We start from the raw sequence: 15,421 nt of genomic DNA, 5'->3' as shown, positions 1-15,421 counted from the left end.
CCTTGTTCTGACTGATGATATTGAGCTTTTCCATCGTCTCTTACCACAGATGTAGTCAATTTGATTTCTGTGTGTTCCATCTGGCGAGGTCCATGTGTATAGTCGCCGTTTATGTTGGTGAAAGAAGGTATTTGCAATGAAGAAGTCATTGGTCTTGCAAAATTCTGTCATTCAATCTCTGGTATTGTTTCTGTCATCAAGGCCATATTTTCCAAGTACTGATCCTTCTTCTTGGTTTCCAACTTTCGCATTAAAATCACCAGTAATTATCAATGTATCTTGATTGCATGTTTGACCAATTTCAGACTGTGGCAGCTGATAAAAATCTTCTATTTCTTCATCTTTGGCCCTAGTGGTTGGTGAGTATATTTGAGTAATAGTCATATTAACTGGTCTTCTTTGTAGGCTTATGGATATTATCCTATCACTGACAGCACTGTACTTCAGGATAGATCTTGAAATGTTCTTTTTGATGATGAGTGCAACACCATGCCTCTTCAAGTTGTCATTCCCAGCATAGTAGACTATGTGATTGTCTGATTCAAAATGGCCAATACCAGTCCATTTCAGTTCACTAATGCCTAGGATATCGATGTTTATGAGTTCCATTTCATTTCAGATGATTTCTAATTTTCCTAGATTCATACTTCATACATTCCAGGTTCTAATTATTAATGGATGTTTGCAGCTGTTTCTTCTCATTTTGAGTCATGCCACCTCAGCAAATGAAGGTTCTGAATGCTTTACTGCATCCATGTCATTAAGGTCAATTCTATTTGATGAGGCAGCTCTTCCCCAGTCATCTTTTGAGTGCCTTCCAACCTGGGGGGCTCATCTTCCAGCACTATATCAGACAGTGTTCCGCTGCTACTTCATAGGAAGAAGGACCCGGCAGTCTGCTTCTGAAAAGTATTAGCCAGTGAAAACCTTATGAATAGCAGTTTCTTTTAGGTCTATTTTAATCTAGAACAATTTCCTCAACACTTCCTCTCTTTAATGCAATTGACATATTGAAGAAAAAACTAGGTCGGTTGTGATATAGAATGAGCCACATTTTAAATATAGCTGGTTGCTTCCTCCTGGTGTTAACTCAATTATATTCATGTTTAATTTTGGGGGGGAGGTGGGGGGAGAGTGCAAGAATTCTTCACAGTGGTGTCACAAACTTTATATTGCATCACATCAGGAGTCATACCATGTCTGCTTGTCTCAGTGATGCTAAGATTGATCACTGGGTTATCCCTTCATCATGAATTTCATCATCAAGATCTCATAACATGGGTTTACCCTTCAATGTTGACCATTGCCTGAAGCAGTTATTTTCTTATGGGATTGCAAAAATATATATTTTTCTATTGGTGAAGGGTAAGACAGTACACAATACTGTGGAAGCCAGCACAACTTGTACAAGGCAATGTCATGGAAGCTCCACAGACAAATCCAAACTCCCTGAGGGACTGAATGCGGGACTGAGGGTTATGGGGACCATGGTCTTGGGGAACATCTAGCTCAACTGGCAAATATAGTTTATAAAGAAAATGTTCTAGATTCTACTTTGGTGAGTAGTGTCTGGGGTCTTAAAAGTCTGTGAGGAGGGGGGCCAAGATGGCTGACTAGGTAGATGCTACCTGGGATCCCTCTTGCAACAAAGACTCGGAAAAACAAGTGAATTGATCACATACATGTCAATCTACGAACCCTGAGCAACAAACACAGATTTCAAGAGTTGACCTAAGTGACAGAGACGGAGAACGAACAACTACAGGGAAGCAGAGACTATTTTCGGAGCCTGGAGCCAGAGTCCCAGTTAGGTAACCTTGGCGCCGGGCTTAGGACTGGGCGCAGGAGAGCTGAACACAACATCCTGTGAGGGCGCAAACACGGGGCGCAGCCCTACCCCCCTGAACTGACCCCGGGAGGGGGCCCAGCCGGTCCGCGCGGCGGCACGGGGATGCAGCTGGCAGGAGGAGAAGTGCCTGGGAGGCAGCGACTGGTTTTGGAGCCGGGAGTGCAGCGTCCCAGCCGGGGAACCTTGACGCTGGGCTTTGGACTGGCAGCAGAGGAACTGACCATGGCTTCTGCGGACCTGACCCTCGGGGGCAATCTCTACGCAGCCAGCACACATAGGTGACACGCCCCTCGGGAAGCTCAGATAAAATAGTCATCCCAAGCAAGATAAGTAACTCTGTCTATATTCCGGGGTGCTACTCTCTCCTGTGTTTCTGAACCCTCTCCTCCCCTTCCCAGGCGGCTTCATTAACATTGGAATTTCCTGAGCCTGAGGGAGAACTGCTCCGTGGCTTTTCTTTTCCCTTTTTTTTTTTTGGTCTTTTTCTAACCCATTCTTCCGGCCTGAGAGAAGCAACCACAAAAAACCCAGGGACCAAAAATCCTTCCCTAATTGGACTAAAAACACAGAACCAGCTCTAGCCAAGCATATGTGATCCATATCTCGGGCTTTCTTCCCTACAGGGAACAAAGTGGCTATTATGATGCAAAGGCATTTCTGATAGGGATCTGACTGCATTTTTTTTAGCGGATTTACTGGAAAAACAAGTTTCCCAGGTCTGATATCTCTGAGTATTCAACAGAGCCCTCACTGACCCACAACAGGGAACTGAGGGCTGAAGCTCCCCCCAGACCACCTAGCCTCCTGCCTTAGGGGTCTAAGGAGAGTGACACCTACCAATCTGTAGAGGTACTTGCATTGGGGGCCTAACATACAGCTGCTGAGCCCTCCCACCAAGGTGCTTTAGGAATAGAGACACACCTACCTCACTGACACTTGGGGGAAGCCTGTCAGCATCCTGCCCCCCTCTGGAGTGTGAACCCCAGCTGCTAATAGAATCTGGTGCACACAACTATCACCACTACTTCTCAAGGTGGATAGGTGTTAGGGTGCATCACACACTTGATGACCCAAAATCAGATTCTACTCAAGAATAGTGAATGGACTCAGACATATATATCTGGCAACAGCCCAGACCAGCTGGTAATAGGTCATAAGTAAGTCAAGGGCTACAACAATCAAGACAGCACAATCTAGTAGCCCATCCACGTATATTGAAAGAAAACAAAACAAGATAACACTCAGTGAGCAAATATAGAATAAATCACTACAATATCTTAGTGATGGCTTGGAGACAGCAGTCGATATCAAACCACATAAAGAAGCAGACCATGACAGCTTCTACAACCCCCCAAACAAAAGAATCAAAATCTTTCCCAAATGAAGATACAATCCTGGAATTATCAGGTACAGAATATAAAAAACTAATTTACAGAATGCTTCAAAACATCAGGGATGACCTCAGAAATGAAATAAGGCAAACTGCAGAAAAAGCCAAGGAACACACTGATAAAACAGTTGAAGAACTCAAAAAGATTATTCAAGAACATAGTGGAAAAATTAATAACTTGCAAGAATCCATAGAGAGACAGCATTCAGAAATCCAAAAGATTAACAATGAAATTACAGAATTAGACACTGCAATAGGAAGTCAGAGGAGCAGACTTGAGCAATTAGAATGCAGACTGGGAAATCTGGAGGACCAGGGGATTAATACCAACATAGCTGAAAAAAAATCAGATAAAAGAATTAAAAAAAAATGAAGAAACCCTAAGAATCATGTGGGACTCTATCAAGAAGGATAACTTCCATGTGATTGGAGTCCCAGAACAGGGAGGGAGGACAGAAAACACAGAATAGTTGAAGATCTGCTGACAGAAAACTTCCCTGACATCATGAAAGATGAAAGGATATCTATCCAAGATGCTCATCGAACCCCATTTAAGAATGATCCAAAAAGAAAAACACCAAGACATATTATCATCAAACTTGCCAAAGCCAAAGATAAAGAGAAAATTTTAAAAGCAGCCAGGGATAAAAGAAAGGTCTCCTACAAGGGAGAATCAATAAGAATAAGTTCAGACTACTCAGCAGAAACCATGCAGGCAAGAAGGCAATGGGATGACATATACAGAGCACTGAAGGGGAAAAACTGCCAGCCAAGGATCATATATCCAGCAAAACTCTCTCTGAAATATGAAGGCGAAATTAAGATATTTACAGATAAACACAAGCTTAGAGAATTTGCAAAAACCAAACCAAAGCTAGAAGAAATACTAAAGGAAATTGTTTGGTCAGAAAACCAATAATATCAGATATCAGCACAACACAAGGTCACAGAACAGAACATCCTGATATCAACTCAAATAGGGAAATCACAAAAACAAATTAAGATTAATTAAAAAAAAAAATGCTCAAAACAGGGAATCATTGAAGTCAATATGTAAAAGATCACAATAATCAAAAAGAGGGACTAAATACAGGTGGCATAGAACTGCCATATGGTGAGGGATACAAGGCAATATAGGACAATACAAGTTAGGTTTTTACTTAGAAAAATAGGGGTAAATATTAAGGTAACCACCAAGAGGTGTAACAACTCCATAACTCAAAATAAAAACCAAGAAAAACGTAACGACTCAGCAAACATAAAGTCAAATACTATGAAAATGAGGATCACACAATTTACAAAGAAAAACATCTCAGCACAAAAAAGTAAGTGGAAAAATGAAATTGCCAACAACACACATAAAAAGGCATCAAAATGACAACACTAAACACTTATCTGTAATTACGCTGAATGGACTAAATGCACCAATAAAGAGACAGAGAGTCTCAGAGTGGATAAAGAAACACAATCCGTCTATATGCTGCCTACAAGAGACACATCTTAGACTTCGAGACACAAACAAACTAAAACTCAAAGGATGGAAAAAAATATATCAAGCAAACAATAAGCAAAAAAGAAGAGGAGTAGCAATATTAATTTCTGACAAAATAGACTTTAAACTTAAATCTACCACAAAGGATAAAGAAGAACACTACATAATGATAAAAGGGACAATTGACCAGGAAGATATAACCATATTAAATATTTATGCACCCAATGACAGGGCTGCAAGATACATAAATCAAATTTTAACAGAACTGAAAAGCGAAATAGACACCTCCACAATTATAGTAGGAGACTTCAACACACCACTTTCGGAGGACAGGACATCCAGTAAGAAGCTCAATAGAGACACGGAAGACCTAATTACAACAATCAACCAACTTGACCTCATTGACTTATACAGAACTCTCCACCCAACTGCTGCAAAGTATACTTTTTTTCCTAGCACACATGGAACATTCTCTAGAATAGACCACATATTAGGTCATAAAACAAACCTTTGCAGAATCCAAAACATCGAAATATTACACAGCATCTTCTCAGACCACAAGGCCATAAAAGTGGAAATCAATAACAGAAAAATTAGGGAAAAGAAATCAAATACTTGGAAATTGAACAATACCCTCCTGAAAAAAGACTGGGTTATAGAAGACATTAAGGAGGAAATAAGGAAATTCATAGAATGCAATGAGAATGAAAATACTTCCTATCAAAACCTCTGGGACACAGCAAAAGCAGTGCTCAGAGGCCAATTTATATTGATAAATGCACACATACAAAAAGAAGCAAGAGCCAAAATCAGAGAACTGTCCCTACACCTTGAACAAATAGAAAGTGAGCAACAAAAGAATCTATCAGGCACCAGAAGAAAACAAATAATAAAAATTAGAGCTGAACTAAATGAATTAGAGAACAGAAGAACAATTGAAAGAATTAACAAAGCCAAAAGCTGGTTCTTTGAAAAAATTAACAAAATTGATAAACCATTGGCTAGACTAACTAAAGAAATACAGGAAAGGAAACAAATAACCCGAATAAGAAGCAAGATGGGCCACATCACAACAGACCCAACTGAAATTAAAAGAATCATATCAGATTATTACAAAAAATTGTACTCTAACAAATTTGCAAACCTAGAAGAAATGGATGAATTCCTGGAAAAACACTACCTACCTAAACTAACACAATCAGAAGTAGAACAACTAAATAGACCCATAACAAAAAGATTGAAACGGTAATCAAAAAACTCCCAACAAAAAAAGCCCTGGCCTCGATGGCTTTACTGCAGAGTTCTACCAAACTTTTAGAGAAGAGTTAACACCACTACTACTAAAGGTATTTCAAAGCATAGAAAATGACAGAATACTACCTAACTCATTCTATGAAGCCACCAACTCCCTGATACCAAGACCAGGTAAAGACATCACAAAAAAAGAAAATTACAGACCTATATCCCTCATGAACATAGATGCAAAAATCCTCAACAAAATTCTAGCCAATAGAATTCAACAACATATCAAAAAATTAATCCACCATGACCACGTGGGATTTATACCAGGTATGCAGGGCTGGTTTAATATTAGAAAAACCATTAATATAATCCACCATATAAATAAAACAAAAGACAAAAACCACATGATCTTATCAATTGACGCAGAAAAGGCATTTGACAAAGTCCAACACCCATTTATGATAAAAACTCTCACCAAAATAGGAATTGAAGGAAAATTCCTCAACATAATAAAGGGCATCTATGCAAAGCCAACAGCCAACAGCACTTTAAATGGAGGGAGCGTGAAAGCATTTCCCTTGAGAACGGGAACCAGACAAGGATGCCCTTTATCACTGCTCTTATTCAACATTGTGCTAGAGGTCCTAGCCAGAGCAATTAGGCTAGACAAAGAAATAAAGGGCATCTGGATTGGCAAGGAAGAAGTAAAATTATCTCTATTTGCAGGTGACATGATCTTATACAAAGAAAACCCTAAGGAATCCTCCAGAAAACTACTTAAACTAGTAGAAGAGTTTGGCAGAGTCTCAGGTTATAAGATAAATATACAAAAATCACTTGGATTCCTCTACATCAACAAAAAGAACATCAAAGAGGAAATAACCAAATCAATACCATTCACAGTAGCCCCCAAGAAGATAAAATACTTAGGAATAAATCTTACCAAAGATGTAAAAGACCTATACAAAGAAAACTACAAAGTACTCCTACAAGAAATTAAAAAGGACATACTTAAGTGGAAAAACATACCTTGCTCATGGATAGGAAGACAACATAGTAAAAATGTCTATTCTACCAAAAGCCATCTATACATACAATGTACTTCCAATCCAAATTCCAATGTCATTTTTTAATGTGATAGAGAAACAAATCACCAACTTCATATGGAAGGGAAAGAAGCCTCGGATAAGCAAAGCATTACTGAAAAAGAAGAAGAAAGTGGGAGGCTTCACTCTACCTGATTTCAGAACCTATTATACAGCCACAGTAGTCAAAACAGCCTGGTACTGGTACAACAACAGACACATAGACCAATGGAACAGAATTGAGAACCCAGGTATAAATCCATCCACATATGAGCAGCTGATATTTGACAAAGGCCCAGTGTCAGTTAATTGGGGAAAAGATAGTCTTTTTAACAAATGGTGTTGGCATAACTGGATATCCATTTGCAAAAGAATGAAACAGGACCCATACCCCACACCATGCACAAAAACTAACTCCAAGTGGATCAAAGACCTAAACATAAAGACTAAAACGATAAAGATCATGGAGGAAAAAATAGGGACAACGTTAGGAGCCCTAATACAAGGCATAAACAGAATACAAAACATTACCAAAAATGACGAAGAGAAACCAGATAACTGGGAGCTCCTAAAAATTAAACACCTATGCTCATCTAAAGACTTCACCAAAAGAGTAAAAAGACCACCTACAGACTGGGAAAGAATTTTCAGCTATGACATCTCAGACCAGCGTCTGATCTCTAAAATCTGTACAATTCTGTCAAAACTCAACCACAAAAAGACAAACAACCCAATCAAGAAGTGGGCAAAGGATATGAACACGCACTTCACTAAAGAAGATATTCAGGCAGCTAACAGATACATGAGAGAATGCTCTCGATCATTAGCCATTAGAGAAATGCAAATTAAAACTACGATGAGATTCCATCTCACTCCAACAAGGCTGGCATTAATCCAAAAAACACAAAATAATAAATGTTGGAAAGGCTGCGGAGAGATTGGAACTCTTATACGCTGCTGGTGGGAATGTAAAATGGTACAACCACTTTGGAAATCTATCTGGTGTTATCTTAAACAGTTAGAAATAGAACTACCATACAACCCAGAAATCCCACTCCTCGGACTATACCCTAGAGAAATAAGAGCCTTCACACAAACAGATATATGCACACCCATGTTTATTGCAGCTCTGTTTACAATAGCAAAAAGCTGGAAGCAACCAAGGTGTCCATCAACGGATGAATGGGTAAATAAATTGTGGTGTATTCACACAATGGAATACTACACATCGATAAAGAACAGTGACAAATCTGTGAAACATTTCATAACATGGAGGAACCTGGAAGGCATTATGCTGAGCGAAATTAGTCAGAGGCAAAAGGACAAATATTGTATAAGACCACTATTATAAGATCTTGAGAAATAGTATAAACTGAGAAGAACACATTCTTTTGTGGTTACGAGGGGGGGAGGGAAGGAAGGTGGGAGAGGGTTTTTTACTGATAAATTAGTAAATAAGAACTGCTTTAGGTGAAGGGAAGGAGAATACTCAATACACACAAGGTCAGCTCAACTGGACTGGACCAAAAGCAAAGCAGTTTCCAGGATAAACTGAATGCTTCAAAGGTCAGCGGAGCAAGTGTGGGGGTTTGGGGTTTGTCAACTGGCAAAATAATTCTATTATGAAAACATTCTGCATCCCACTTTGAAATGTGGCGTCTGGGGTCTTAAATGCTAACAAGCGGCCATCTAAGATGTATCAATTTGTCTCAACCCACCTGGAGCAAAGGAGAATGAAGAACACCAAGGTCACACGATAACTAAGAGCCCAAGAGACAGAAAGGGCCACATGAACCAGTGACTTACATCATCCTGAGACCAGAAGAACTAGTTGGTGCCTGGCCACAACCGATGACTGCCCTGATAGGGAGCACAACAGAGAACCCCTGAGGGAGCAGGAGATCAGTGGGATGCAGACCCCAAATTCTCACAAAAAGACCATACTTAATGGTCTGACTGAGACTAGAGGAATCCCGGCGGTCATGGTCCCCAAACCTTCTGTTGGCCCAGGACAGGAACCATTCCCGAAGACAACTCATCAGACATGAAAGGGACTGGACAGTGGGTAGGAGAGAGATGCTGATGAAGAGTGAGCTATTTTTATCAGGTGGACGCTTGAGACTGTGTTGGCATCTCCTGTCTGGAGGGGGGATGGGAGGATAGAGAGTGTTGGAAGCTGACAAAATTGTCACGAAAGGAGAGACTGGAAGGGCTGACTCATTAGGGGGAGAGCAAGTGGGAGTACGGAGTAAGGCGTATATAAACTTATATGTGACAGTTTGACTTGATTTGTAAACGTTCACTTGAAGCTCAATAAAAGTTAATAAAAAAAAAAAGTCTGTGAGTGGCCATCTAAAATACTCCACTGGTCTCACCCCTTTGGGAGCAAGGAAGAATGAAGAAAACTAAAGATACAAGGGAAAGATTAGTCTAAAGGACTAATGGACCCCATCTACCACAGCCTCCACCAGACTGAGTCCAGTACAACTAGATGGTGCCCGGCTACCATCACTGACTGCTCTGACAGGGAGCACACTCACAGTAGAGGGTCCCATCCCAGATAGAGCTGGAGAAAAATGTAGAACAAAATTCTCACAAAAAAAGACCAGACTTAATTGGCCTGACAGAGACTGGAGAAACCGTGAGAGCATGGCTCCCAGACATACTCGTAGCTCGGTAATGAAGTCACTCCTGAGGTTCACCCTTCAGCCAAAGATTAGACAGGCCCATAAAACAAAACAAAACTATTAAGGCACGACAGCCCAGGGGCAAGGACTAGAAGGCAGGAGGGGACGGGAAAGCTGGTGATAGGTAACTCGAGCTCGAGAAGGGAGGGTGTTGACATGTTGTGGGGTTGTTAGCCAATGTTATAAAACAATGTGTACTAACTGTTTAATAAGAAACTAGTTTGTTCTGTAAACCTTCATCCAAAGTACAATTAAAAAAAAATAAATAGAAGAATCCACCTAGGGAATCCTAGAAAATTTTACCAGGAAGAGAGGTAATCTATAGTCACTATATGGAGAATTAATTGTTTAGCTTTGTATTGAAAAAAAAAAAAAAATTCCCATTGTTGAAAAAAGACCAGACTTACTAGCCTGACAGAGCCTGGAGAAACTCCGAGAGTATCGCCCCCGGATACCCTTTTGCTCAGTACTGAAATTATTCCTAAGGTTCAACCTTCAGCCGAAGATTAAAACAAAAAACCCACTGCCATCAGGTCAACCCTATAGGAGAGAGTAGAACTGCCCTATAGAGTATCCAAGTACTGCCTGGTGGATTCAAACTGCTGACCTCTTGGTTAGCAGCCATAGAACTTAACCACTATGCCACCAGGGTTTCCAGCCAAAGCTCAGACAGTCCCATAAAACAGAACAAGACTACGGGGCATACCAGCCCAGAGGCAAGGACTAGAAGGCAGGATGGGACAGGAAAGCTGGTAATGAGGAACCCAAGTTTGAGAAGGAAGAGTGTTGACATGTCGTGGGGTTGTAGAACAATGTCACAAAACAATACGTGTACTAACTTTTTAATGAGAAGCTAGTTCTACAAAACATCTAAAGTACAATTAATATATATATATATATATTTCTAATTCTTCTAATGCATTCCTTCTGCATTCATCAACTGGGAATTGTCTGAATAGAACTTTCCATCATCCACTAGAGACTACAGGTAGTCCCTGACTTACAACACACTGGAGTTACTACAAACTGCACTTCCGACCATCTTTTTTTTTTGTACATCTTATCATTAGTAATATGTATTACATACAATGTCACTGTGCATAATTTGCTGATGTTATCACACTCATGTCAACCCTCGAAGACAAATAAAGATTGGATTTATAAAGATACTGATAATAAAAGGCAGTAATAATAGAAAGTAAAAAAACAAAAAAGATGTATTTTGACTTACATCAGAACAAATTTATGGTGGATTTGTTGGAACAGAACCCTGTTTTAAGTTGGGACTACCTGTACACATATATTCATACCAGAAAAGCAAGACATATTTTTAATATTTTCCTTTAAATTATAAATTTTCAGAGTATTGAGTTAATGCTTTAGTGGTACCCAGTATGCTTTGTCTTGCTTTTCTTTTTCTTTTTTTTAATCATTAGGAATTGGTGACGTTTTCTGCAGTTAATATGCTGTAATCAATTATACTCATCATTCTTACTGATGCTCGGTTTGTCCCATTTTAGGCCACTGGGAGTCTCTTCAAGTTGGCACGTGCGTATTTTTGACATGGTCACATTAGTTTTTGATAATTTCCTTGCTTTCTGGCATAAGGTGTCTCAGGCTCACCTTGTCTATATCCTGTCCCAGACTTGGAATCAGCTATTTCTACAAGGAGAACTGATTCCTTTTACTGGGAAACAGCATTTTAGAAAGCACAATCTGGACGCTAAAATTGTTCATTGCTAACGAGCTGTTGTTGTTTTTAGACACTTTCAGTGGCTACAGCTAGGAAATACATAATTTTAAAAAGAAGTGTAAAAAGCAAGAGTTTACATTGATATTTCTAATTACAATTTCAGACTGCACTTTTTTTTTTAATTTCTTGAATTTTAAAATTGTACCTCTTTTCTTTTATGGCAAAAATTTTGCTTCTAAGCACCCAAGGTGCCCATCAACAGATGAATGGATAAATTATAGTATATTCACACAATGGAATACTACGCATCGATAATGAAGTGATAAATCTGTGAAACATTTCATAACATGGAGGAATCTGGAAGGCATTATGCTGAGTGAAATTAGTCAGTTGCAAAAGGGCAAATATTGTATAAGACCATAAGAACTTGAGAAATAGTTTAAACAGAAAATATTCTTTGATGGTTATGAGACGGGGAGGGAGGGAGGGTGGGAGAGGGATTTTTTTTAGTAGATAAGAACTACTTTAGGTGAAGGGAAAGATGACACACAATACAGGCGAGGTCAGCACAACTGGACTAAACCAAAAGCAAAGAAGTTTCCTGAATAAACTGAATGCTTCGAAGGCCTGCGTAGCAGGGGCAGGGGTTTGGGGACCATGGTTTCAGGGGACATCTAAGTCAATTGGCATAAGAATATCTATTAAGAAAATATTCTGCATCCCACTTTGGAGAGTGGTGTCTGGGGTCTTAAATGCTAGCAAGTGGCCATCTAAGATACATCAATTGGTCTCAACCACCTGGACCTAAGGAGAATGAAGAACACCAAGGACACAAGGTAATTACCAGCCCAAGAGACAGAAAGGGCCAGATAAACCAGAGACTACATCAGCCTGAGACCAGAACTATATGGTGCCTGGCTATAGCTGATGACTGCCCTGACAGGGAACACAACAGAGAACCCCTGAGAGAGCAGAACAGTGGGATGCAGACCCCAAATTCTCGTAAAAAGACCAGGCTTAATTGTCTGACTGAGACTAGAAGGACCCCAGTGGTCATGGCTCCCAGATCTTCTGTTGGCCCGGGACAGGAACCATTCCCAAAGCCAACTCTTCAGACACGGATTGGAGTGGACATTGGGATGGGGAAGGATGCTGGTGAGGAGTGAGCTTCTTGGATCAGGTGGACACTTGAGACTATGTTGGTATCTCTTGCCTCAAGGGGAGATGAGAGGGTAGAGGGGGTTAGAAGCTGGCGAAATGGACATGAAAAGAGAGTGGAGGGAGAGAGCGGGCTGTCTCATTAGGGGGAGAGTAATCGGGAGTATGTAGCAAGGTGTATATAAGTTTTTTTGTGAGAGACTGACTTGATTTGTAAACTTTCACTTAAAGCACAATAATAAAAAAAAAAAACCTTGCTCTAAAGCTTTAACATAATTGCTTTATCCCGTCTATATATTTATTTCAAAATAACCATATCAATATTACAGTAGCAATAAAACTAGCGAATAAGTTTTTTTTTTTAAAGGTTTAAGATTTTTTTACAGTTCTTTTTATCCTTAGAGTATACTCTATTAAACACACCTAGAACATTTTCCCATAAAAATTCAAAATACTTTTTCTAAGGTCAAGTTTCTCTGTTTTCTGTGTTTATGTCATCAACTTGATAGAAAGTTATTTTCATTCATTTCAGTTTGCTTTCAACTAAACCGTCCCCTATTGATGGTTATTTAGGTAGCTCCAATTTTTGGTCTATTTTCCTTAAAGTGGTCCCTGGGTGGCACAAACGATTTGCACTCCACCACTAACCTAAACGTTGGCAGTTTGAACCTACCCAGTGGTCCCATGGAGAAAGGCCTGGTGATCTGCTTCCATAAATATTACAGCCAAGAAAACGCTATGGAGCAGTTCTACTCTGTGACACATAGGGTCACCATGAGTTAGAATCAACTCAACAGCAATGGGTCTGGTTTTTGTTTTTCCTAAAAGTAGGATTGTTGGGTTAAATGATAAATGCATATACCATTTTGGTGGATACTGTCAAAATCGTTTCTGTGAGATCTATATCATTTTGGATTCCCTTCAGCAATGTATAGGAACCAAACAGGGTAAAAAGGAAAAAGGTAGGGTTTATGAGAACCTAGAAATTTGGAGGCGACCTCAGGAGGAGGGCACTGCTCAGTTGCTATTAATACCTCAGGAGCTAAGAAAAGGGGTTCCTGGAGCTAGAACTTAGATTGTCAAGGCTTTTCCTTCTAGGCAGAAAAGAATTTGATTAGCCATTTGAATATAGTATGTGAACTGATCTCAGATGTGAATAGGAACTTATGACTTTTACCCTGGAATAGTAAACAATCTTTAAATAAATAAAGTCATAAAAAACAAATTCCAAAGAGCCTGAGAAGTTAATCCTTTACCCCAAATCATTAGATTACCATATTATAGAACTAATATAGAAGCTGGCACCTAAAAAAGTATTTCTAAAAGTAGCAGAACAAAGGGTGAGAGGAAACTGGCCAGGACAGGAAGAGATTTTTAAAGCCTTCTAGATTTCATCATATACTGAATGATTAAAAAAAAAAAGGCATACAACAAGGAAACCAATGCAAAAGTATTTATTGATATACTTTATTTGGCTAAAAGGACAATAGCTATTATTTGGTTAAAGGCTCTTAGGCAGAAAGAAGCTTAGATGATGAACAGAAAGATAAGTTATATGACGACCAAAATGATTTTAAAAGACTAATATTACAGAATAGCTATTTTATACACATACATCTAAATATAAGAATGGGTAAGTCAATACTCCATTGGAAGGCAAAAAATGAAAAACCAAAACAAAAAACCGCTTTTCAAGTGTTTCATTTTCTTGATCACAGTTTTATCTGTTTTGACTCTTCACGCTTTGAGAATTCAGAAAACCAGTATCCATAAATTCACCTCATCTTCTCATCTTCCTGCAAAGCAGAAAACAGGATTAATAATGATAACAACCCCTAACTAACTAATGCTGACACTGTGAAACATGGAGAAGAAACCGGCTGCATCCTACCAGCTTCCTCAAACCCCAGGCTTTGCTATATATTTGAAATGTTCAAAGATCATGGGAATTAAAAATAAGGTTTATAAGAAAAATTAATCAACACAGATTTCATACATTAATTTTACTGCTATGTATTTCTTTTATTATGAACTTTAGCATACATACAGAATATATGAACATGTGCAATTTAAAAACAATAAAATAAATGCTCATGTGCCTACCACCCAGGCTCCCAAATAAAATATTACCACCCCTCTGAAGCCTGACCACATCCCTCCGCTCCCCAAGAAGTAAGTACTATCTGAATTGTGTTAATCAGTTTTCTGCTTTTCTTTACACTGCTTTTTTTTACTACCTGTGTATTGTACTCCTTAAAAGTTTGTTCTTTGGTTTTGTCCGTGTTTGACCTTTTTATCAATGGAAATCATACTGTATGTGTTTTCTGTGACTTGCTTTTTTCACTCAACATCTTAACATTTTCAAGCCTCTATTTACTTCCTGAAACATTAAACATACTTATTTTAAATTCTCTATCTGATTCTGCTATCAGTTATTTCTGCTAGTGTCTTCTTCCCTTGTGTGTTCAGTGTTTTCTTTACTGTGAGCTAGCTATTTCCCTTGCAACTAAATCTGTGAAAAATGTGCCTGAGATGAGGGAGGGTTCCTCTAGAGAGAATTTGCATTTGTACCAGGGGTACTCCAAGTCATGGATTACTTACACTAAATCCTCACCTTCCAGATAGTGTGACTTCTAGCTGCAATCTGCATGAAGGCTAGATTATGGTTCTAAATTCTCAGGGGAGATTATTTTTAGTTTGTGCTTCTACTGCGGCCCAACTTTATATTAAAGAAGACCTACTATTAAGAGTCTTCACTTCAGCTGAACCCTAGAATTTGTCTTCTGTCCCCCGTTGCTTAAGGCTGTGAATCCAATGCCCTCAAG

General features: G+C 39.2%; 1 protein-coding gene across 1 annotated transcript in view; it reads right to left on the bottom strand.

Annotated features, from left to right (window-relative positions):
• Nucleotides 1-14,116: 14,116 nt before the first annotated feature.
• Nucleotides 14,117-15,421, bottom strand: part of SGO2 (shugoshin 2) — a 34,915-nt gene continuing 33,610 nt past the window's right edge. Inside the window, exon 9 of the mRNA XM_049887765.1 lies at nt 14,117-14,392. Coding sequence (XP_049743722.1) covers nt 14,377-14,392 — 16 coding nt within the window. The 3' untranslated portion in view covers nt 14,117-14,376. The remainder of the gene's footprint in view (nt 14,393-15,421) is intronic.

Source organism: Elephas maximus, chromosome 6 (assembly GCF_024166365.1).
Source record: "Elephas maximus indicus isolate mEleMax1 chromosome 6, mEleMax1 primary haplotype, whole genome shotgun sequence".
Classification (NCBI taxonomy): Eukaryota; Metazoa; Chordata; class Mammalia; order Proboscidea; family Elephantidae; genus Elephas; species Elephas maximus.
This window is presented reverse-complemented; position numbering and strand designations above follow the sequence as displayed.